Raw genomic sequence first — 25,251 nt, 5'->3', positions numbered from 1 at the left:
GGGGTGGAAGGGGTTCTGTTGGCGCCTCACTGGCCCCGGAGGCTGTGGTTGCAGATCTCCAGTCGCTTTCAGCGAAGAGGCCATGGAGAATCCCCCAGGAGGGGATATCCCTTAACCAGGGGTCGCTGGAGCACCCAGACCTTCAATGGCTCCAACTGACTGCTTAGCTCTTGAGCGGAGCATCCTGGAGAAAGACCTCTTCCCCCCAGGGTGATGCAGACTATCCAGACTGCCCGCACACCCTCCACAGAGCGTATCTATGGCTCCATGTGGCGGGCCTCTGCCTCATGGTATAATTCCCTGGGGCACAATCCTAGCCAGGCCTCAGTGCCTCAGATTCTGGACCTCCTCCAGGCAGGCCGGGACAGAGGGTTAGCTTCTAACACAATTAGGAGACAGATTTCAGCCATCTCGCCAGTTCTCCTGCGTGGCAGGAACCAGAGCTTGACTCACCATCCTATGGTCAGGCAATTCCTCAAGGGGGCTTCCAACCCCAAACCGCACACAGCGTTCAGGTACCATTCCTGGGACTTACACAGGGTAGGGGACGCTCCAATAGGCGCTCCTTTTGAGCCTTTACGAAGTTTCCCTTAAGTTCCTGATTCTCACGGTGGCCTTTCTGGTGGCCATCTCTTCCGCCAGGCAGATATATGAACTGCAAGCTCTGTCCACCAGGGAGGATCTCTGCTTCTTCCACCAAGACAGAGTGGGATTATGTCCTTCATCCCCAGGGTGGACCCTTGCTTCCACCAAACCCAGGAACTGATTTGCCCAACTTCTGTCCAGGCTCTTCCCACTCGTTGGGAAAGAAGTGGCACACTTCTCAGGGCTTACAGACACCAATCATATCACAGCTCACTTCACGCGGAGCGCAGCCATGTCCAGGGCCTGGGCCACGCAGACAGCCCTGGCCGGAATCTGCAGGGCAGCCACGTGGGCTTTCCCCTCTCCCTTTGCTAGGAACTATAAACTGGACTCTTTTGCCTCAGCAGAAGCCTCTTTGGACGCAGGGCGTTGCAGGCGGTTCACAGGGCGGGGCCCACGCCTCAACTGGCATGAGCGGGGGACATTGCACCTCATGGGTCTCCCTCCCTAGGGACGTGCAGGCTTTGGTACGTCCCATTCTGGATACTCCTCCCCCCTCACTATGGAGAAAGGGCGTTGGTACTTACCTGATACTCCTCTTCTCATAGTGGGGGGAGGAGTATCCAGTCCCTCCCTGACTATGTTTGTACGACTAAGTTTTATGTTCATTGTTTTATGAAGTTATATAAATATTGATGTTGAAGACGATAAAAGCTAAGAACTGAATTAAGAGTCTGGAGTGAATGGTGCAACGAGTCGGATGGAGCTCTTCGTCAAATATGGGAGGTCCTGCTGGCCAGGGGGCGTTGCCCAAAGAGCTTATCTGACTCATCCAATCATGAGAGGACAAGGTCAACCCATTCTGGATACTCCTCCCCCCACTATGAGAAGAGGCGTATTAGGTAAGTACCAACGCCCTTTTTCGAAGATACCTTTGCAGACTTGGATGAAGTCACAGATACTGTAACATCATATGTCAGTTTTTGTGAAGTCCTATGTGTGCCAACCAGAAAACTGAGAATATACAGTAACAATAAACCTTGGTTCACAGCAAAACTTAAGCAGCTACGTTGTACCAAAGAGGAAGCCTACAGAAAAGGCGATAGAAGCTGTACAATCAGGCCAGAAATATATTAACAAGGGAGATCAGAGCAGCAAAGAGAAGCTACTCTGAAAAGCTAAGGAATTGGTTCTCAACAAATGAACCAGCAAACATGTGGAAAACTCTTAAAAATATCACCGGTTACAGCAAACCTCCTTCCCAGGCTGAAGGAAATCAACAACTGGCAGATGACCTGAATGTGTTTTCCTGTAGGTCTGAGAGAAAACTACTGCCATCCATTTCCACAATCCCCATCTCAGACACACCAACAACAGCCAAGCCTCCTACAAGTGACCCCACCTCATTAGACCCACCACCTCTGGCGATTACAAAAAATGAGGTGCAAGATCTATTTCACAGACAAAAGCCATGAAAAGCACCAGGCCCAGACAAGATACCTCCTTCTTGATTAAAAGCTTGTGGTGACCAACTGGCCCTCATCTTCACCCATATTTTTAAAAAATCACTAGAGATGTGCTATGTTCCTTCTTGCTTCAAATGCTCTACTATCATCCCAGTGCCTCCATCAAAGAACTGAATGACTTAGAACAGTTGCTCTAACATCTGTAATTATGAAAACCTTTGAAAGGCTAGTGTTGGCTCACCTGAAAACCATCATGGATCCACTGTTAGAACCCTTGCAATTTGCCTACCAAGCAAATAGATCGACAGATGATGTGTTAATATGGTTCTGCACTACATCCTACGACATCTTGAATCTCCAAAGACCTACACAAGGGTCCTCTTTGTAGACTTCAGCTCAGCATTCAATACCAACATTTCAGATATTCTTCTAACTAAACTAAATCAGCTAGCTGTACCTGACCACACTTGTAAATGGATCATAAGCTTCCTAACAGACAGGAAGCAGCAGGTGATGCTGGGCAAAATCACATCAGATACCTGTACATTAGCACAGGAGGTCCTCAGGGCTCTCTCCACTTCACTCTATACACCAATGACTGCATCTCAAAAGATCCCTCTGTTAAAGTACTGAAGTTTGCAGATGATACAACCATGATTGGTCTCATTGGATGCAACAACGAATCAGCATACAGATGGGAAGTTCAACTACTATCCTTGTGGTGCAACAGGAACAATCTTGAACTAAACACACGCAAAACAGTAGAAATGGTAATAGATTTTAGGAGAAACCCTCCTATACTACCACCTCTTACAATACTAAACAACACACAGTATCAACAGTAGAGACCTTCAAGTTTCTAGGTTCTGTCATATCTCAAGAAATTTAAAATGGATACCTAACATCAAAAACGTGGAGAAGAAGGCGGGGCTTAGCAGTGAGAAGACGGACTTTCAGGCAGTTCCTGAGAGACCATCTATACCGGGGTTATTTTGGACGATTCGTTTTGAATCTAAGCTGTCCCGGAGAGACAGTGACATGGTGGGAACTCCAGTGGTCCCAGAGATGTTCGCAAAATCTCTGGGAACCTAAGGAAAGCCCTCCTAATCCAGTGATTTCCGGATCAGCCGATGCTGACTACAACTGCAAAAGCCCAGAGAGAGAGTGGATATAAGCATGTCGTTTGGTGTGAGTTTTAAATCTTTTTTTCTTGTTGGAAAGAGAACATTCTAAATTTGGAAACTTAGTTTAAAATAAGGCTGACCAGTGAGAAAAGCGGCGGTGATAAATGTTGCCATTTGGAAGTTTATTTTTCTGTTCCTTTTTTTAATCTTTGGAAGCCGGGCTGGACTTTCTTGTAATTTAAATCGGCCTCTTGTGTTCCTCCTTTTTGTTGTTGATATTTTTAACTTTGAATCTAATGGGGACACTGAATTTTAAACTTAAAGTGCCTTGAAGATCTGTTTTTGTTTTTTGTTGTTGTTGTTGTTTTTCGTTCCCTTTCAGCCTTTTTGATGTATTTTAACAATTAGTAATTAACAAACGCCACGGAACAGGCCAAAGCAAGCTATAAACTACAAATTACAAGCTAACACTGCCATCTTGTGGACTTGAACTTTGTTATCAAAATCCCCCCTGTAATGCATTTGATTTACGTATTTACGCAGCTGGAAACTTGCTAGACAAAACAGCAGAGCTGAGAGTGACCTTGGAAAGACTTTTATCTGGGGGGGGGGGGGAAAGAGTTCGAAAAAAATCATTTGTTTTAGCTTGTTGGCATTCTTTCATCTCTCAACACCATTTTCACACCATCTGCTGTGGAGACATCGACACTGATTTTTTCTTTTTTGATCATCACTATTGACTTTTTGATCTTTTACTTTTTTTTTCTGTTTTGATTATTCTTTTTAACCTTTGGATCATTCTTTTTGACCCTTTGACTATTTACATTTTTTCTGCTTTTTCTTTTTCCCACTTGTAGCTGAAGCGCCTCTCCTTCCCTTTTTGGAGGGAGGGTGTCTTTTTTTTTTTTTTTTACTATTTTACATATATATATATATGTGTGTGTGTGTGTGTGTGTGTGTGTATCTATATCTATATCTATATCTATATATCTTCTTTTGTATTCTTACTGCATTTCTTTCTTCTCTGAAGAAATTGGACATCAACAGAGCCTGTCGCCGAAGAGGGCTCAACGGAGCTCCTCTCAGAGATCTGGTCTGTATATCTAAATAAGATCATAGATATCACCCCTTTTTGGCTAGAAAGGGGCAGGGAGTAGCTCGGTGGCTAGGGTCTATTCGTAGTTCACAGCCTTTTTCTTTTTTTTTGGCTGTGGACGGAGATTAGATCCAGCGTAAGCTGAGCTCTTATCTCCAGCCAGTTCTTCTCAGCTGCTTTTTTTGCAGCCCTAGACAGGTGACCCCCCCCCCCTCAGGACAAAGCAAAGTTGTTTGAAGCTATGATTAATACGAGCGGGTCCCACCCCTGAGAGATTTTTGCTTTTACTACTATCTTAAACACCAGCCTCATTTGTCCTAGAGGCTTCTTTGTTTAAGCGCACTTCAAAATGGTGACTTTTTTCTGTTGGTGATTGATAGGGGATGTAATTAGCTGGCTTCACCTTCCTGCAGACCACTCCTTATTAACTATCTAAAATCTACAAACAAAATAACTCTTTTTTTTTGGAAACAGAGGGGAGCGAGAGCGCTGTTTATTTGTCTATTTATAATGGCTCCCAGATCAAAACCGAAGCGTTTCTCTACGAATGTCCTTAAAGAATCTACTATGAAATCGCAGCCCTTGTCTCCTACGCCCTCTACTGGAGAATTCTTAACACAGGAATTTTTCTTCCAAATGCTTAATGATTTTAAACAGGAAATTAAAGAATTCGTATTGGAGCTATATGATAATTTAAAGTCTAAGATTGCCCAAATGGAGGCGAATACGTTTGCAGCCGTGTCTACTCTGACAGATTATACCGCTGAAATGGAGAATAAATTGGAAAGTTTGGAGGAGGCTAACTCTAATTTGACTACTAATATCCAAACATTACAACATAAAATTAGAGATACTCAAGAACAGCTCGTTATGATAAACTTTAACAAGAAGGCATTTGCAATAAAAGTCAGAGGATTGCGCGAAAAGGAGCGAGAGAATCTGAAACAGACCTTTGTTGAAGCCTTCAGCCATGCGGTGGGAAGCCCGGGACTTAATTTTGACTGGCAGATTCGGAAAATCTATCGCCAGAATTCGTTGGTAGAGGAACAGCGACAGCTCCCGAGGGACATAATTATATATTTCTCCACAAAAGAATCCAGAAACGCGATCATGCAAAAGTTCTACAATAACAGGTTGCGAGTTGATGGGCAGGATTTGATTGTCTTCAAAGAAATACCATCCCAGATGTTAAAAGCAAGAAGAGACTATACTTTCTTAACTAAAGAGCTTAGAAATCACCAGATTCAATATAAATGGGAGGCCCCAGCCGGCATTACGGTCACATTTGAGAATCAAAGACTTCGTCTCAATTCTGTTTCGGAGGCTCGAGATTTCTACTACAAGACCTTGAAGGCGGGACTTCCTGATTCACTTGGAAAAGAGGAAAGACAAGCCGAAGGAGAAGGCAAGCAGCAGACCACATGGCTGCAAGATGGAGGGGGTAGCTCTCCCTCTCTCGGAGAAGCAGAAAAGCGGAGATCGAGGACTTAGACATTCCAAAATATTCGTCAAAGTTGTGGATTGAATGGGGGTTTGCGACCTCTCTCCGGTAGAAAAAGCGGAATTGGATACTGGTGGGGTGATTATTTGAATATGTGGAATGATCCATGCTGCTTAATTTTTATTAGAAGGGAAAGCTTGGTGAGATTATTTTGAGCTAGATCGTAAACTGATGTCTGCATAAATTTGATAGTGGTAAATATCAGAGAAGCAAGGGATGAGGGTAAAATGCATGCGGAATGATTTACGTTGTTTAAATCCTATTAGAAGGGAAAGCTTGATGAGATCATTTTAAGATAGAATGCAAACTGATTTTTGTGTAAAGTAATATTTGATCCACGCTGCTTAAATTTTACTAGAAGGGAAAGTTTGGTGAGATTATTTTGAGCTAGATTGTAAACTGATGTCTGCACAAATTTGTATAAATTTTGACTCTTGTGTGAATTACTGTTTGAAAATAAGGTTAAGAAAGATTATTTGGAGGGACTATGGGAAATAGTGGTAAATATCAGAGAAGCAAGGGACGAGGGTAAAATGCATGCGGAATGATTTACGTTGTTTAAATCCTATTAGAAGGGAAAGTTTGATGAGATTATTTTAAGATAGAATGCAAACTGATTCTTGTGTAAAGTAATATTTGAATATGTGGAATGATCCACGCTGCTTAAATTTTACTAGAAGGGAAAGTTTGGTGAGATTATTTTGAGCTAGATTGTAAATTGATGTCTGCACAAATTTGTATAAATGTTTATCTGAATATAAGGTTAAGGAAGATGAACTGGAGAGTCTACAGGAGGTAGGGGTAAATAACAAAGAAGCAAGAGACGAGAATAAAATACATATAGAATGATTTATACTATTTAAACATAAATAAAGATGGGGGGCTGAGCTTAATACAAAGAGTTCTTTTTTTCTCTTTTTCTTTTTCTTTTTTTTCTTTTCTTTTCCTTTTTATAATTTGTATTTTCTTTCTATCTATTTTTTTTATATATATTATTTTTATTTTTAATTCATACGATCATAAGATACTTTAGAAGGGGTTTGACAGAGGGCAGTGCCAGGTGTGGGCCCTGGGAAGTCGGGGGGATTAGGGATGGGGATTTATGGGGGGTGGGTGGGTGGGTGTTAATATAGTTTCAATAAGAAAAAGAATGCACTTGTATACGGTTGTTCTTTCTTTTTTTTCTTTTCTTTCTTTATATTTTTTTTCCTTGGTTTTTTTTTTAAATCATATTATATTAATAAACAACAGTTGTATAAAGGAACACACCAAGGGGAGAGGTAGAGGGAAAGAAGAGGGAGGAGTAAGGAAGGAGTAAGGGGAATGTAAGGAGGGCGTAAGGGGAATGCTAGGAGCAAGGGGAGAAGGAAGGTTTGAGGGGAAAGGGAAGTAGGATGGGAGTGTTAGAGGGAGGAAAGGAAAGTTGGAGGGGGAAGATGGGGTGTATGGAAGATGGAAGTGTCAGGTGGGGTTGTGAATGATGATGACTTGTGTTTTCTTTTTTATTTTGTTTTATTTCTTTTCTTATAGCAAATATCCAGTATATAAGTGACTGTAAAATGGAATGTGAAAATGAATAAAATATATTTGAAAAACAGATGATCCAATGTAAATTTTGAACAAAATAGAAAAAGTTCCTTTTTCTTCCTTTCCCTTTCTCTCCCTTCTCCCTTTTCTTTTCTTTTCTTTTTTTTCCCCTTTTCTTATCTCTCCCTCCTCTCCTCTGTGTACTTTACGTACTTCATCCACCATACTTATAACCCGCCACCCTCTAATACTAATTGGCTATGAGTAGAAAAGCAGCTGCTTTTGGCTCTACATCAACCTCTGCCTCCTCACCTGCAGGAGGCCAGAGGTCAACACAGATGATGTCCCAGCATGAAAAAGAGAAGGAAGCCAATTTTGAAACACTTATACAAATGATGCAGAAAATGCAAGCAGGAATCGACAGTAAAGATAGCAAGCTAGACACCCTTGTTAAAAAAATGGAGGTAATGGAACAACAAAATCAAAGCATAGTGCAAAAAGTCGATAATATGGAAGGAAAAGTAGAAAGTATACACAACTGGATGCTGAAATACGAAAACAGAATTCAAAAAATTGAAAATAAAATTCAAGAAGGAGAGAAGAAAACCGAGAAGCTAGAGATCAGACTAAGTGATGTAGAAAAAGAGAGCAGTGGAATATTAAGATGGGAGATGGACAGGTCTGAATTTTTTTTAAGATTTCAAAACATAGAAGAAGAAAAAGGAGAGGACTTAGTTCAGATAATTTCAAATATTTTGATAGATGTTCTGGGGATGTCCCAGGACAAAATAATAGAAACTATTGATGAGAGCTTTAGAGTATACACAAGATATGCAATGAGAAATGCTCTCCCAAGGGAAGTGCATGTAAGATTTACTAAGAAAACAATTAAATCACAAATTTTACAGAAATTGAGAGATAGAAAATTAGAATATAAAGGTAAGGAGATTGTAGTACTCAAACAAATTCCAAGAGAGGTGAGAGAGAGGAGAAGAGAATATCAATTTCTGACCAAAGTATTGATAAAAAAAGGTGTTAACTACAGATGGCTCATACCGGAAGGTTTACTATGTACTTGGCAAGGACAAAGACACAGGATAGATACAACTGAGAAGGCAGAAGCTTTCTACGAAGAATACTTTAGAGAAATGGCTGAGAAGCTGGGAAAGACGATTCAGCGGTACAAATACTGGAACCACCTGCAACCACGACCGAAAAAACAGAAGGAGCAGTAGGTGGAAGTGAGAAAGAAGGGGCGACAGGGAATGGAAGCCGCAAAGAAAAACGAGAACCTAGATCTACTAGAACGATAAATCCTGTATATAAAGTATAAACATGGAAGAAAGAAAAATGATTACAATTAACATTAATGGACTTAATTCGGCAATTAAAAGGAAGAAAGTATTCCATAAATTAGAGAAATTACAACTTGACATAATTTGCCTGCAAGAAGTACATATTCAAAAGAAATATGAACATTTATTTACTCAACCAAAGCTTGGGAAAATGTTTTCATCATTGGCAAACTGCAAGAAAAGAGGAGTGGTCTTTTATATTAAAGGCAACATCCCAGCAAAAGTAGTCTATGCAGAGGAAGAGGGAAGAATTTTGATGGTGGAAATTATGGATACCAAAAAGACACTCCTAATTGGAATCTACGCCCCCAATGAAAAACAAGATGAATTTTACAAAAAACTACACAAAAAAGTTTTGGAACTAGACTATGCTGATATTTGTATGATGGGAGACTTTAATGGCATTGTGAATCAAAATATGGACTATAAAACACATAAAACAAAAAAATTAAATAGGAAGCCTCTGCCGAAATCTTTTTTTAGGATGATAGATGAACTAAATCTAAAAGATATATGGAGAGAAAGAAATGCTAAAAAAGAACAATATACTTTCTACTCAAATAGACATTCTTCATTCTCTAGAATAGATATGATATGGGTCTCAGCGGAGTTGAGCTCCAACATAAAAGAAATTGAGATTGAAGCAAGTACCTGGGCGGACCACAATCCAATTTTAATTAAATGGAAAGGCCAAAGGGCAAGATCTAGATGGACACTAAATAACACTATATTGAAAGAAAAAGAGTTTGTACAAAAAATGGAAAAAGAGCTAGTCCTTTTCCTTAAAGAAAATAGGAAAGAAGATACGTCGTTGCAGAATCTCTGGGATACAATGAAGGCTGTTATCAGAGGTTTGACAATAGACTACACAAGGAAGAGAAACTCAAAGAAAAGACAAATGCATAAAGCTCTAGACAATGACTATAAAATACTTGAAAGAGAACTACAGAGAGCACCACAAAAAAAAAAGATGTTAAAATAAAAATGGACATAATTAAACACAAAATGGACCTATTAGAAAAGGAAGAACTGGCACAAAAAATTAGAGGTGCCAAACAGAATTATTTTGAAAATGCGAACAAGCCAGGCAGGTGGTTGGCATATAAGATGAAAAAAGAGAGAGAAACAAAGAAAATACTTCAACTAAGAGATAAACAAGGAGAAATTCAGTATGGAAACACTGAAAAAAATATATTATACAAGACTACTATGTTAAACTCTATGAACAAGAGAAGGTGGAGGAGGGACGAGTTAAAAAGTACCTACAAGATGCCAATCTCCCCCAGGTACCAGATGAAACTAGAACAATGTTAGAAAGTAAAATAACAATGATGGAACTAACAGAGGCACTTAAAAAACAAAACAATGGGAAAGCTCCAGGACCAGATGGACTACCTGTGGAATTCTACAGAACATTTGAAGAAATATTGACCCTTCCACTCCTACAAGTCATGAATGAAGTGATGTCTGAGAGCCAAATACCGAAGTCATGGTCAGAAGCGTATATCACACTACTACCCAAGGAAGAGACTGATTTAACACAAATTAAGAATTATAGACCAATTTCCTTATTAAATTCAGACTACAAGCTATTTGCATCTATACTAGCTGAGAGACTTAAAAAATATTTAAATGGCTTTATCCATTCAGATCAAAATGGCTTTTTACCTAAAAGACAAATTAAAGACAATATGAGAATGATTTTGAATACCTTGGAATACTATGAGGCCCATCCAGAAAAACAATTGGCACTGATGTTCCTCGATGCGCAGAAGGCCTTTGACAATGTGAATTGGCAATTTATGTTTTTGCAACTGGAGCAGATGAATTTTGGCAAGAAATTCACTCAAACTATACGAACGATATACCAGAAACAAGCAGCAAAGATAATGGTAAATGGAGAACTAACAGATCCAATTGAAATAAAGAGAGGTACAAGACAAGGCTGCCCACTATCACCGCTACTCTTTGTCCTAACACTAGAGGTCTTAAATAGAAAGATCAGAGAATAAGAAGAAATAAGAGGAATGAAAATTAAGAGAGAAGAGTATAAATTGCAAGCGTTCGGAGACGACTTAGTCTTTATTCTTGAAGATCCATTAGAAACCGCACCCAAATTGCTAGAAAGAATAGAGGAATATGGAGAAGTAGCGGGCTTGAAAATAAACAAAGATAAAACAAAGATCATGACAAAGAATATCCCAGCAACACAAAAGGAAGAGTTGTCAGAAATGTTCCAGATTCAAAACACAAATAAGGTTAAATATTTGGGGATATATCTATCACCTAGATGTAACACTCTTAAAGAGGATAACTATACCAGATTAAAACGACAAATAGCAATTGACTTGGAGAAATGGGAAAACTTGCATTTATCAATGATGGGAAGAATCTCTACAATTAAAATGAACATTCTACCTAGAATTCTATATCTGTTTCAGACAATCCCAATCAGATTGGGTAAGGATTTTTTTCAAGATTTAAATAAAATAGTTTTGAAATTTATTTGGCAAGGGAAAAAAGCTAGAATAAAACTTAAATTACTACAAGATGCTAGATCAAGAGGAGGTTTTGGGTTACCTGATTGGGAGCTATACTATCAGGCAGCAAACTTGATGTGGATTAAGGAGTGGATATCATTAAAAAATTCTAGATTATTGAATGTAGAAGGTCACGATTTGCTGTTGGGATGGCATGCTTTCTTATGGTATAAGGGAACTAAATCACATGGTTATTTTAGAAGACATTACATAAGGGAGGCATTGTTGTTAAACTGGGAAAAGGTTAAAAGATTACATTATTTAAAAATTCCAGTCTGGATATCAACAATTGAAGCATTTTCGTATCCGATAATATATAAAAAGGAACAAACAGTTAGATATACAGAATTATTGAATACAGAGGGTGAGCTCAAATCTAGTCAAGAGTTGAAGCAAGAAGGGATGGAAATGAACTGGTATTCATATGTACAGATACAATCTAGATATAATAAAGATAGAAAAACTAAAGGTCTTTATAACAAAATGACTGAGTTAGACAAAATTTTAACAGGTACTGATGAAAAAGTAATTAAAAAACTATATGGATATTTATTGGAGTTTAAATTGCATGAAGAACAAGTTAAAGAAACCATGATAGCTTGGGGAAAAAACTTTAGGTATGGGATTGATTTAGAGAATTGGCAGAAATTGTGGTCTCAAAATTACAAAATGACAATGTCTACTGCATATAGAGAAAACTTGTATAAGATGTTTACAGGTGGCACCTACCCCCGACCAGAATCGCAAGAATGTTCAAGAATAAATCAGAAAAGTGTTGGAAATGTCATCAGATACCTGGCTCATACTACCACATGTGGTGGACTTGCACTGAAGCTAAAAGATACTGGACTAAAACCCACATGTGGTTGGAGAAAATGACACACAAACAAATAGACTTTAAACCGGAGGTCTTTCTATTGGGAATCATACCAGAAACCTACAACAAAGACTTAAAATATCTGATTGTAAATGTGTTAACAGCAGCCAGAATTGCATTTGCAAAAAACTGGAAAAACGAAACAATACCAAAAGAGGAAGAAGTTATCCAAAAAATAATGGACTGTGCCGAAATGAGTAAATTGACATTTGAAATTAGAGAGCAAGAGGATGAACAATTTTATAAGATATGGGACTTGTTTTATTGGTGGCTAAGGAAAAAAAAACTTTGGAAATGAAAAATGATATATTTATGCCTTAATTGAAAAAAGTAAATGATGATATAATTATGCTGTGAAATAATCTAACAATGATACAATGAAGTATTAATATAAGGTCTGGTGATATAATGTATAAGGTTAAGAACTTACTATAATGATATTTCGCTGCTGATAAAGCAATTCTAATAGGGGAACAAATGAAAAAGGGCGTTGGTACTTACCTGATACGCCTCTTCTCATAGTGGGGGGAGGAGTATCCAGAATGGGTTTGACCTTATCCTCTCGTGATTGGTTTGTCAGATAAGCTCTTTGGGCTCCGCCCCCTGGAAGTGAGCCTGCCCAGTTTTATGACGAAGAGCTCTCTCCGACTCGTTGCATCATTCACTCCAGACTCTTGATTCAGTTTTTTGCTTTTATTGTCTTCAACATCAATAATTAAATAACAATATAAACAATGAACATAACACTTAGTTGTACAAAACATAGTCAGGGAGGGACTGGATACTCCTCCCCCCACTATGAGAAGAGGCGTATCAGGTAAGTACCAACGCCCTTTCTCCATAGTGAGGGGGGAGGAGTATCCAGAATGGGACGTACCAAAGCCTGCACGTCCCTAGGGAGGGAGATCCCTGAGGCCATATGTCCCCCACTCAGGCCTGTTGAGGCACGGGTCCTGCCCTGTGAACCGCCTGCAACACCCTGCGGCCGAACGAGGCCTCTGCCGAGGCAAAGGAGTCCAACTTATAGTTCCTAACAAAGGGAGAGGGGGAAGCCCACGTGGCTGCCCTGCAGATTTCGGCCAGGGATGCTTGTGTGGCCCAGGCCGTGGATGTGGCTGCACTCCGTGTGGAGTGGGCTGTGATATGATTTGGTGTCTGTAACCCCTGCGATTGGTAAGCAGTGGCAATGCAGGTTCGCAACCACCTGCCGATAGTGGTGGAAGTTACCTTATTACCCAGGGATCCTGGTTGGAAGGAGACAAACAGGGCTTCGGATTTCCTGTTTGGCCTGGTTCTCCTGAGGTAAATCCTCAGAGCCCTCCTAACGTCCAGAGTGTGCCACTTCCTCTCCAATGGGTGAGAAGGGTCTGGACAGAAGTTGGGCAAAATCAGTTCCTGGGCTCGATGGAAGCAGGAGCACACCTTGGGAATGAAGGATGGATCCAGCCGTAACACCACCCTATCTTGGTGAAAGACACAGAGATCCTCCCTGGTGGACAGCGCCTGCAGTTCGGATATCCGCCTGGCGGAAGTGATGGCCACCAGGAAAGCCATCTTCAGGGTCAGGAACTTAAGGGAAACTGTTTGTAATGGCTCAAATGGGGCGCCCGTTAGAGCGTCCAATACCCTGTGTAAATCCCAGGAAGGGTACCTGTGTACCGTAGGTGGTCTGAGGTTGGAGGCCCCCTTAAGGAATTGCCTGACCATGGGGTGGTGCGTCAGGCTCTGGTTTCTGCCACACAGGAGAACTGATGAGATGGCTGAGACCTGTCTCCTAATTGTGTTAGGAGCTAACCCTCTATCCAGGCCCGCCTGGAGGAAGTCCAGAACCTGAGGCACCGTAGCCTGGATGGGGTTGAACCCCCGGGAGTTGCACCAAGAGTCAAAGGCCCGCCACGTGGAGCCATAGATGTGCTCTGTGGAGGGCCTGCGGGCGGCCTGGATAGTCCTTATCACCCTGGGGGAGAAGAGGTCTTTCTTCAGGATGCTCCGCTCAACCGCCAAGCGGTCAACTGGAGCCATTGAGGATCCGGGTGCTCCAGCGCCCCCTGGCTGAGGGATATCCTCTCCTGGGGAATTCTCCAGGGCCTCTCCACCGACAGAGACTGGAGATCTGCAAACCAAGGCCTCCGGGGCCAATGAGGAGCCAACAGAACCACTTCCGCCCCCTCCTGAAGGATCTTCCGTATGACCCTGGGAATCAGGGGCAAGGGAGGAAAGGCATACAAAAGACCCCTGGGCCATGAGCTCCGCAGAGCGTCCGTCCCTTCCGCCCCCCATGTCCGGTACCTGGAGAAGAACCTCGGGAGCTGAGTGTTGAGGGGAGTGGCGAACAGATCGACTTCCGGGCGCCCGAAGCGCTCGGCCACCTCCTCGAATATTGCAGGCTGTAGCCTCCACTCTGAGTTGTCCACCTCGGCCCGGCTGAGCCAGTCGGCCCTGGTGTTGTCCACCCCCGCTATGTGTTCTGCCCTCAAAGACCAGAGGTTCCTTTCGGCCCACTGACCCAGACGTTTGGCCTCCTTCATGAGGGCCCTTGATCTTGTCCCCCCCTGTCTGTTTATGTGAGCCTTGGTGGTGATATTGTCTGTGAGGACTAATATGTGCTGGCCCCTGACCGAGTTCTGGAACCGTAACAGAGCCAGGCGGACCGCCCTGAGCTCCAACCAGTTTATGTTGTGAGTCCCTTCCGCCTGAGTCCACTCTCCTTGCGCCATCTGAGCCAGCAGATGGGCACCCCACCCACTCAGACTGGCGTCCGTCGTTACCGTCAAGCGGTCTGGTGTCCAGAAGGTTTCGCCCTTTGTGATCGCTGGGGATGTCCACCAAGCCAGGGAACGGGAGACGTCTAGCGGGAGAAGTACCTTGGTCTGCGAACAGCTCGTGCGCCTTCGCTGGAATGGCAAGAGGAACCATCGGAGATCTCTGGTGTGGAGGCGAGCCCACGGGACGATGCCAATGGCGGAGACCATGGTGCCTAGTAGTTTAGACAGAGTGGCTAGGGACACCTTGCGCTTCCTGGCTATCGAGGAGGCTAGCTGTCTAAGCGCTATCTGTCTGTCGGGTGACAGGAAGACCATGCCCGCCTGGGTGTCTATTCTGGCTCCTAGGTGAATCAGACTAGTAGAGGGGTGGAGGTGACTCTTGGCTAGGTTCACTGTAAACCCATGGTCCCTCAGGACTGTCATGGTGATGTCTAGGTCTCGCAGAGCGCCCCTAAAGGAGGATGACTGCAGGAGCAGATCATCCAGGTAACATTGGATGCGCACCGGGACCTGTCTCAGGTGCGCTGCCAGCGCTGCCATTACCTTTGTGAATACCCTCGGGGCCGAAGACAGCCCGAAGGGGAGGGCCCGGTACTGATAGTGGTGACCCATGTAGCAGAACCTGAGATACCTACGGTGATCCTGGGCAATGGGGATGTGCAGATAGGCCTCAGTGAGGTCTATAGAAGTGAGAAAGTCTCCTTGTCTAACCCCCTCCAAGATAGAGTGTAGGGAGTGCATCTTGAACCTCCTATAGCGAATGGAACGGTTCAGGCGTTTCAAGTCAAGGATCGCTCTCCAGCCCCCAGAGGCCTTGGGGATGACGAACAGGATGGAATAGTGCCCCTGACCCTGTTGCTCTGGAGGCACTGGCTGGATCGCCCTGATCTCCAACAGGTGTTGGATGGCTTCCTGCATCAGCAGCCTCCGGGTCGGGTTCTTAGAAACCGGACATATCTGGAAGAAGCTTGGGGGACTGGAAAGAAATTCGAGTGAAAGGCCATGCCTGATGGTCTTCTGCACCCATCTGTCAGAGGAGGTGAGGTCCCAGCGGTCAGCGAAGTGTGCTAAGCACCCCCCAATGGGGAGAACGCTGGACCTAGCTTTAATATTTGCGGAAGGAGCGCCCCCCTCCGCCTCCTCGAAAGGGCCGCTTCTGTTGCCTGCCTCTTTGCTGTCTGTCTGGGTACCTCTGTCTAGCAGGGAATCCCCCTTGATACTGCCTGCCTCCTGAGAAACCTGCCTCTGACCCCCTAAGGAAGTCCTGACCCCGAAAGAAGGAACCAGAGTCCTGACCCCGGGAGTAGGAGCGTCTGGGGTATGGAGTTGACCTGAAGCTGCCTTTCTTCTGGGCAGTGGCGAGGACCTTCCTCTTGTCCTTGTTCTCAACCAGGAACCGGTCCAGAGCCGAGCCAGAGAGGGAGTCCCCTGTGAAGGGGGCTGAAGCCAGGCGCCACTTGTGACGAACCTCCATCTGCCACTGTCGAAGCCACAGCAGCCTGCGTGATGCCACCGACGATGCGATCGCCCTGGAAGCAAATCTGGCTGCAGCCAGGGTGGCATCCGATGAGAACTGGATGGCCGCTGCCAGCCTGTTGATGTCCTGATGTGACCGGGCATCTGCTATGGGGGTGCGTTGCTGTAGCTCCTGCAGCCACAGCAAGGAAGATCTGATGATGAAAGAGGCTGTGGTGGAGGCTTTCACAGCCCAGGCCGCTGCTAAATGGCCCCTCTGCAAGGTGAGGTCTGCCTTCTTGTCGTCCGCCTTCAAGGCATCCTCTGGCTCCCCAGGCATGTTGGTGGATGTATGAAGAGCCACGATTGGATCATCTATGGTGGGCTGTGCAAGTAGCTTAGCCAGCTCTTGGTCCACATTAAAGAACATCCTGTCTGAAGAGGAGGGTGAGGGGCTCTTTGTAGGAGATGCCCATTGGCGCCTTATCAGGCCTAGGAAGGTCTTGGGCGTAGGAACAGTGTCTGCCTCGATGGCCTGCTCATCAAAGATGTTCTCTGCTGAGAGGCCCTGGCGTTGGGGTGTGGCCTCCGCTGCTCTGTTGCCTAGCTTGACCGTTGCCTTGGCCTTGAAGAGCAGGGACTCAAACAGTGAGGGCTGGAACAACCCAGTGAATGTGGGTTTAGGAGGAGGCATGCCTTCATCCTCTGATAGCTTGAGTTCTCTGAGCTCGCCTTCCTCACTTTCATTGTCACTGTCCTCCTGGGATGAATCTGAGGAGCTGTGAATCTCTTCCTCCTGGGCCTCTGGGAATTCAGGAGCCCTGGGGTGGGGGGGAGGGGGTGGGGGTGGGCGGGAGGGTGGCCCCCTGAGGCTGTGGCTGCTGGAATGCTGCAGCCATGCATTGCTGAAAAGCCTGCATCATTAATTCTTGGAAGTTGGGGGCCCCTGTGGGAGGCGCTGGGTTGGGGCTGAAGCCCCCCTGAGCAGGGGGGGGGGCTGCCCCAAAGGGGAAAGCCAGTAGGCAAGGCTGCCCCCACAGTAGGGGTGATAGGGGATTGCCACCCCTGAGTGGAGCCCCAAAGCCCCGAGGTGTCTATAGGGATCCTTGTTGGCAGGGCTAGATTCTCCCCTGAGCCTCCGCTGGATAAGGGAGTGCCTGGATTTTCCCCCCCTTTGCCTGGGGCGTTCTGATGGCTGGCTGCTTGGTTGCAAAGTCTCTCTAAAGCCTTATGCCTCCTCCGCTCGTATTTAGAGGGCTTGGGGGGCTTGTGACCCCTCCCTTCCTCTGGATCTGCCCTGGGGGAAAGGTGCTTGGTTTTGCATTTAGCCTTTCCTCCCCCCCCCTCCTTGGGCAGTCTCTGGGGAAGCCACTGACCTGGGTGCTTGTTCTTCTGCCCCTCCGGTGGGGCTGCAGTCCCTGCTTGCAACTGCCTGGGATTCTCCTTCCTGGTAGTTGCTGGGCACAGCCATCTTGGACCACGTGGGTCCTCCCGGCTTCAAAATGGCGCCGACCGGCTTGCAAAGGGGCGCAAAATTTAAAAGTGCCTGAAGCGAGGCTTGAGCTCCTGAGAGCTTGCCACGTGCGCTCCCAGCCGGATTCTCTTCCTCCTGCCTCTCCTCCGATGCCGCTGTGGCCAGGAACAGCTTCTTCGGCTTCCTCACGATCCTCTGGCCACGTGGAGGCAGCACGGGCGCTCCAGGGCGTTTGAAAGCCCTGGTTCGTTGCTCAACCCTTGAGGGGAGCAACGGAGCGCTCCAGCGACTTACAAGCCTCAGCGGTTGGGGCTGCCTGCTAGAGGCTTTTGCCCGTCCTCCTGGTTAGGGCTGCCTGCTAGAGGCTTCTGCCCTTCCTCCTGCTGCCCGGCCAAGCTCCTCACTGAGAGTCTTCGGATCTCCTCAGTGTCCAGGGCAGCCTGCCGCCCCAGGGGGGCTAGTGGCAGTCCCAATCCTGCAGGAGGAGGCTGTGTGTGAAGCAGGGAGGCAAAACTCGACGGGTCCAAATGAATTTTCCTTTAGATCCTAGTGAATTCCTGGAGCTCTCGAATGAGCAACTTCTCACGATCGTTTTGAGTCAGAAAACTGGGCAGGCTCACTTCCAGGGGGCGGAGCCCAAAGAGCTTATCTGACTCAAACCAATCACGAGAGGATAAGGTCAAACCCATTCTGGATACTCCTCCCCCCTCACTATGGAGAACTGGTATATATAGGCAGCGACGCCTTGTTGAAAAATGAAGGAATAAGATCTCTGTTTGAAGGTATGAAATGCAAGGTTAACAATGAATAGAAGTATACTTTCTGGGGGGAAATAATGGTAATGTTAACTGAATATATATTGTAGAATGAAAATGAGGCCTTTAGTTATATTAGATGAAATATCTGAGACGGTAAATATTATTTGAAGATGCAGAAGTTAAAACAACTGTAACCAAACGACATGCTGCATGTGATGATGGTTTTTTTTTCCCTTCTTTTTTGGACTTTTTTGTCTTTTTTGTCTTTCCCCTCCTCCCCCCCCTCCTTTTTTTTTTAAACCCTAGCTTATTGTGGTGTTTATTAAATATACAACAGAGAGATATGGGATGTATAAACTTAGTAGGGATGCACCTGTGATCAAATGACATATTGTATGTGATGATGGGGTTCCCCCCCCTTTTTTTTCTTCTCCTTTTCCCATTGTTGTCTATGTAATTAAAAAAAAAGTCATCCAAAAAACAAAACAATGTTCTTTCTGCGCCAACTCAGAAAGCTCAAACTGCCCACAGAACTGCTGAATCAGTTCTACAGAGGAATTATTGAGTCTGTCATCTGCACCTCTATAACTGTCTGGTTTGGCTCTGCAACCAATGAATGAATGAATGGCATTGTGGGTGATAGGTAACTCACTTCTTAGAGGAACAGAAACAGCAATCTGTAGAGCTGATAATTTAGTGAGGAAGGTAAGCAGGTAAGACCAGAGATTTGCCAGAGGCTTACTAAAATAACAAGGCCCACTGATCATTCTCTTTCTCCTGATACATGTTGGGATGAGCAATACAACCGAGAGCCTGGAAATAATATCAAGGACTGAGCAACAAGGCACCTAAGCAAACCAATATGGTGCCCAGGTGGTCTTCGATACTGCTAACTATAGGTCAACATCCAACGTAAAGGATTGAAAAATAAACTACTGGCTCAAGGGATGGTGCCACTGAGAGAACTTTGGGTTCCTAGACCATAATTTACATTACTTACAAGAAGGGCTTCTGGCAAGAGATAGGCTGCACCCCACAAGGACTGGCTTTAAACAAGAATGTGTTTAAAAACAACTGGCTAATTAAAACCTCATTTATTCAGACATATCATTACTATAGTTTTAAGCATGTTGCAATAGGTCAAAAACTGCAATGGAACTTAAAACAATTGGTAGCTTTATGTGAAGAAGAATTTCACTTTACATGAAATCAGTATTGTATTAATATTGGTACATCAGCACCATAATTCAATATATATGCTATGCTGTGCTGTGAGGCTGAATGGTATTTTGCCGAACTCGGGTCAATTACAAATAAAAACTCTGCAGTTTGACAATGAATTTCAAAAGGACAAAATCAGGCATGGATAATGAGCATCCACATGTGGTTTTGTAACAAGTTGGTGCCTTGATTGAATTACTGGGAAGATGGAGCTCCAAAAGTAACATGGGTCCATATGAAGTTGTCATGTGGTTTAGTGGCTCCCTTTTGGACAGAAATTCTTCATTTAAAAATTTTGTTTTCTGTTCTTTTCCATTATTTGCCTATGGTTTGGAAACTAAGAGAAAGACAACAGAAATGGATATTGTGCACTGATGATTAACAATACAGATACTTTCTGTATCAGTATATAAGTATATAAACTGGAAGACTACATAGAAACTGGGTTTATGTGAAGTAGTTTATTTACTTAATTTGTCTTCTATGAACAAAATGACTAAATGTTAATATTTAACTCAATAATACAACATGGATAGTTGACAACTTAATATGCTTTCATGGTGTGGTTTTTTGGGGTTTTTTTTTCAGCTGCAAAAAGAAAAAAGGCTACTGTATATTGATTAGTGATTGCTTCTGAATTCAAAAGAACAAAAATTCTCTAATCCAGACATCTAAACTCAATATAGTTCTCATCCACATGGGCCATAAGATCAAGACTGGTCTTGAATACTTCAGAATACTATTTGTCAGAAATACTCAAAAACCTTTCCTCTCATGGTGCCAAACATACATTATATGGTCAGTGATTTGGGACAACAGGAACTGTAATCCCATAAAATCCAAGATTAAGAAAGAAACATTAACATAGCAGTATTTAAGGAGAGATTCAGCTAAAGACACTCTACCTGATTTTTACTTCTAAATTATTTTGCAAAGAATGGGACTATGATTTACCAAACTTATTATTTTAGCACCCATGAGCCAAGTTCCTGCTAGGATTTATCAAATAGTATTTATTTCAGTTTACAACTAGACTAGAGGAACAGAAGCAAAGGAAATGACTTTAAGGTAATATCCAACCTGAAAGTCATTCATTCATCTATGCTGTGAAAGATAGTGAGCCATCAATTTCCATGTTTCATATAGGAAGAATAACATTTGTGTAAGATAGAGATGCCACTGCTCCCTCTTAATTTGCTTCCTATAATAAAGAACATCAAGCTGGCATTTCTGACAATTCCACAGGACAAACATTGTTTATGCTAGGAAAAATATTTGGACAGAATCAGGATTGTAAAATGGAAATATTGTATTGTCAAAGGATCTGATAATAAAAACAGTTCAGGGATAGCTATTTTACTAAAATTCCTGTCAAGCACTACTAGTCCAGCTTTGCATGTTTCTGGGCTATCAGCCAGCTGCTAATCACTATAGGCTTTTGCAATTTACATTCTACAAATAAACACACCGCACTATGGAAGCAGCTGACACAAAATCCTTTCCCCAATAAGTAGCAGACTCAAGCCTGTTGTGCGTCTGCACTATTTGCCAAGGCTGCATCATTCACCCAAACCTCAAGAAGCTACTGCAGCCTCAGTTTCCTCTACAGCAGGGGTGTCAAACTGGGGGCCCATGGCCGGACACATCAAGTACAGGCCACGCCCTTCCCAGCTCCGCAAAGGGAAAAACGTCATGTGACACTGGCTATATAGTACCAACAATGTATAGCTTTCCTCCTGAAAATGAGCATAAAAGTGTAGCAGAATATTTCCAACTAGCAGCTCATCTGAAAAATAAGGAAAAATATGGAAGAATGGATGGAAACTTGCTGGGATAGTTTAGCCACTCTATTGTGTGCTACAGGTACATGTAACGTATGTTCCCGCAGATGAAGTTCCAACAGATGTGAGCCATAAAGAACCAGTAAAACCCAGCCACTTCTATGACAGAGTCCATCCACTGTCTAAAGTAGCCTTCACTCCTTCATTAAGAGCTATAAATGATTACAGGGTGGATGAGAGAGTATACACTGGCTCCTCATTAGCAAGAGAAGCCAAGGCCTCCCAGTGGGAAGGAAGAAAGGACACTATGGCAAGTGGGGAAAACATTCTTTCCTCATCACGAGACACCTGACAATTAACTGTCCCAGGACTACAGATCAAAGGGATGGCGCAGCCATCAAAGCAAGAGTTCCTGGACTGTATTGTTTTTAAGTGTCACACTTACAATCTAGTGAAAGGCACTTTGCTTCAAAAAGCAGGACACAAATCTAGGCACAAAAGCAATAAGCAGCAAGAGATGAAGTAGGCCATGGACAGAGCCAAGACCTGAGGGAGGGCTGCACTGCTCCAGGGACAAAGAGGTGACTTGGTTTCAGGTGCCAATGATGGTGGCCCTTCCATCACAAGGCAGGAAGGTTGCAGGGAGGAAGCAGGCCACATGCAGGGGCCCGGCCGAAGGCCACCTCAACACAGGGCAGGGGCATTCATCTAAAGCAGTGTTTTTCAACTTTTGTGCAAAGGCACACTTTTTTCATGAAAAAAATCACGAGGCACACCACCATTAGAAAATGTTAAAAAGTTTTAACTCTGTGCCTATATTGACTATATATAAAGTGTTTTTCCCACAGCACACCTTACACTATGTCACGGCACACTAGTGTGCCGCAGCACAGTGGTTGAAAAACATTGATCTAAAGCAGTGGTCTCCAACCTTGGCAACTTTAAGACCTATGGACTTCAACTCCCAGAGTTCCTCAGCCAGGAACTCTGGGAGTTGAAGTCCACAGGTCTTAAAGTTGCCAAGGTTGGAGACCACTGATCTAAAGGGCATCGTGCGGATCCACGCTACTCACCACCTAAAATTCGGAATTATTGTAATTGGTCCTCAGGCAGCAGCCGCCGTAAGAAGATGAACTTTGGGACGGAGCTTTGCAGGCGTCAACGGGCGGCTCCAGAGCCCAGCAGCTCTTCCCCAGGAGCCCCGCTCTCTTCTGGGGGGACGAGGGCATGGCGGCCAGAGGCGCAGAGCCCGCGAAGCCTTCAGCAGACCTGCTTGCACAGGGGGGAAAGAAGGGCCGCCAGGCAACGTTTTCAATCTCTCGGTTCCCCAAATGACGTTCCCATCAGCCGCTCAACGCGGGTCCGAAGAGCCTCCGTCCCCGCGGGCCTCCTCGCCCTCCCGGGGACTAAGAAGCGGCTGCCGGCAGCCGGGCAGGAACGACCTCGCACCCCGGGAGACGCCCGGCCCGGCCCAGCCCAGGCGCCGCTGCCCACAGGCCCTGGAACGGAGGCTCCGAGCGACACCGCCGGCCCTTCCCGCCAGGCTGACCTTGCTCCGAGTGGCTCGGCCGCTCCACGCCGTCGGGGCGGGCTTAAGGGAAGTTCGTCCGCCGGCGCATGACCCGAGAGTGGAACGGGGTCCGGGCGGAGCAGGAGCACGGCCGCCCGCTCGCTCGCTCTCTCCGCATCGAAAGGGCCGCTCCGGGCGCCGCTCCGTCCCGCCGCCCGCGGGAGCCTTTCGGGGTAGGCCCCGGCGGGAGTAGCCGGCGCTGCTCCGTCTCCGTAGCAACGCGGACCTCCCGCCCCCCCCCGAGACGAGCCACAGCCCCTCCCGCTGGGAGGCAGACGAGAGAGGGAGGGAGGGAGGGAGCGCGTCCCGCCCCACTGGCCGCTCTGTCCAGCCTAGCCAGCTGGGCCCTGAAGAAAGCGGCTCCGCCCTCTTCCCGCTGACTTCCCGCGAGAGCACTTCGGTGGGAGGGCCTCTGCGGGGCGCCGTCAATTAAAGCCTGCCTCGCCCAATTGCTAGCGCGCCCGTCTCCGCAACCAATGGCAATGCCGTTCCTCTCTTTTGAGCATAGGCCAGAGGGAGCCAATCGCGGTGCAGCACAGGAAGCCGTGGCCAATCGCAGAGCGTTGGGGGCGGAGCCTACTCTCTTCAGCGACAGAACTCGCTGGGCCCGGAGCCTTGTGGGAGTCCATGCGGGCGGCTTCCTTCGAGGTGGTTGTCTCACCGGGGAAACGTCTCCAGCGGGAGGCCTACTTTCCCCGGAGGGTTGTGCCAGGCTGCGGTGCGAAAAGGCTGGGTGACTCGAATAAACCAGGCAGAGTTCACCCAGCCTTGGGTGACGCTACGAACGAGGACAGGCAGGCAGAGGCGGTGCGGACCTTCTGCCCACACGGCGCCCTACACCAGCATATCCCAACCGTGGCAACTTCAACGGCCGTCTGGGAATCCTGGGAGTTGGAGTCCACGTGTCTTAAAAGTTGCCCAAATCGAGAAACGCTAAACGCCCTAAAGACACCAGCCAGATTCCGCTCCCCTCAGCGCTAGGCCAAAGGCCCAGGGTGGGTGGCTGAAGGCCGTAATCCTGGATGGCATAATAACCTCTCCTGTCAAGAGAGCTGGAGGCGGAATCAAAATAGCAGAGTTGGAAGGGACCTTGGAGGTCTTTTAGTCCAGCCACCTCTGCTCAAGGAGGAGACCCCATAGTACAATTATTTGAGACAAGAGACTGTCCAGTCTCTTCATGAAAGCCTCCAGTAATGAAGCCCCCACAACTTCTGTTCCACTGGTTAATGGACCTCACTCTTAGGAAGTTTCTTCTTAATTCCAGGTTGCTTCTCTCGTGGGTTAGTTTCCATCCATTGCTTCTCATCCGGCCTTCTGGTGCTTTGGAGAAGAGGTTGACCCCCTCTTCCTATGTTTTCACCTCCAGCCTCCTAATCACCTTTGTTGCTCTTCTCTGCACTCTAGAGTCTCCACATCTTTTTTACATTGTGGCGACCAAAACTGGATGCAAATATTCCAAGTGTGGCCTTACCAAGGCCTTAAAAAGTGGTACTAACCACATGATCTTGATTCTATCCCTCTATTAATGCAACCTAGGACTGTATTTACTTTTTTGACAGCTGCAGTACACTGCTGGCTCATTAAGTGATTGTGCACTAGGACTCCCAAGATCTTTCTCACAGTTACTACTATTGAGCCATGTACCACCTATTCTATATCTCTGCATTTGGTTTTTTCTTGCCTAAATAGAATCTTACTTTTCCCACTATTGAATTTCATTTTGATAGTTAGGGCCCAATGTTCAAGTCTGTCAAGATCCTTCTGTGTCCTCTTCTGGAGTGTTCGCTATTCCTGCCAACTTGGTATCATCTGCAAATTTTGTTAATTGTTATCACAGTCAGGAAATACCTCCTTAGTTCTAGGTTAGATTGCTGTTTAATGATTTTACACTGGTTACAACAATACGGAAATTAACTCACAGCTAAGAGAGATGAAACCATAGAGATGTAAATATAGGAACCTTGTTGACATATAAACATCTTTGCCGTCCATTCCAAGGGGACAAGGGCTGTAATAAATTGTAGGAAGACAATGATTGGCTTGTGATTGCAGTTCTCAATATTCATGTTTTTAATCTGTTAAAGCAACATAATATATTCAGATATTTATAAGTGTGTTATATTGGAAAATTATAATCTTGTTGGGATTTCTAAATC

The 25,251-nt window shown here is 45.1% G+C and overlaps 2 protein-coding genes across 2 annotated transcripts in view; both read right to left on the bottom strand.

Annotated features, from left to right (window-relative positions):
* The window catches only part of GLCE (glucuronic acid epimerase), a 35,163-nt gene extending 11,820 nt beyond the window's left edge, over nucleotides 1-23,343 (bottom strand). The window contains exons 1-2 of the mRNA XM_014055194.2: nucleotides 23,075-23,343; nucleotides 22,599-22,794 (exon numbers count right to left, since the gene is read on the bottom strand). The gene's annotated coding sequence lies outside the window, so the exon portion shown is untranslated. The remainder of the gene's footprint in view (nucleotides 1-22,598; nucleotides 22,795-23,074) is intronic.
* LOC148048493 (uncharacterized) lies at nucleotides 3,155-17,009 on the bottom strand. Its single transcript, XM_087707603.1, has 3 exons — nucleotides 16,305-17,009; nucleotides 14,361-16,264; nucleotides 3,155-3,194 (listed from the first exon to the last, which is right to left on the bottom strand). Exons 1-3 carry the CDS (start codon nucleotides 16,983-16,985, stop codon nucleotides 3,155-3,157), a joined length of 2,625 nt encoding a protein of 874 aa, XP_087563729.1. The 5' UTR covers nucleotides 16,986-17,009.
* Nucleotides 23,344-25,251: the final 1,908 nt, after the last annotated feature.

Source organism: Thamnophis sirtalis, unplaced genomic scaffold (assembly GCF_051295495.1).
Source record: "Thamnophis sirtalis isolate CommonGarterSnake01/CBP01778 unplaced genomic scaffold, rThaSir2_p1.2 scaffold_2, whole genome shotgun sequence".
Lineage (NCBI taxonomy): Eukaryota > Metazoa > Chordata > Lepidosauria > Squamata > Natricidae > Thamnophis > Thamnophis sirtalis.
The sequence above is the reverse complement of the archived record's forward strand: the minus strand, read 5'-3'. Positions and strand labels throughout refer to the sequence as shown.

Excerpts from the sequence above, each read along its gene's own strand:
- LOC148048493 (XM_087707603.1), bottom strand. The coding sequence starts at position 16,985 with ATGCCTCCTCCTAAACCCACATTCACTGGGTTGTTCCAGCCCTCACTG. Across the intron at positions 16,265-16,304 it reads TTCGACAGTGGCAGATGGAG|GGGACTCCCTCTCTGGCTCG; the intron begins GTTCGTCACAAG and ends CCCCCTTCACAG. Across the intron at positions 3,195-14,360 it reads CTCCCGAGGTTCTTCTCCAG|TTGTAGTCAGCATCGGCTGA; the intron begins GTACCGGACATG and ends GGGCTTTTGCAG.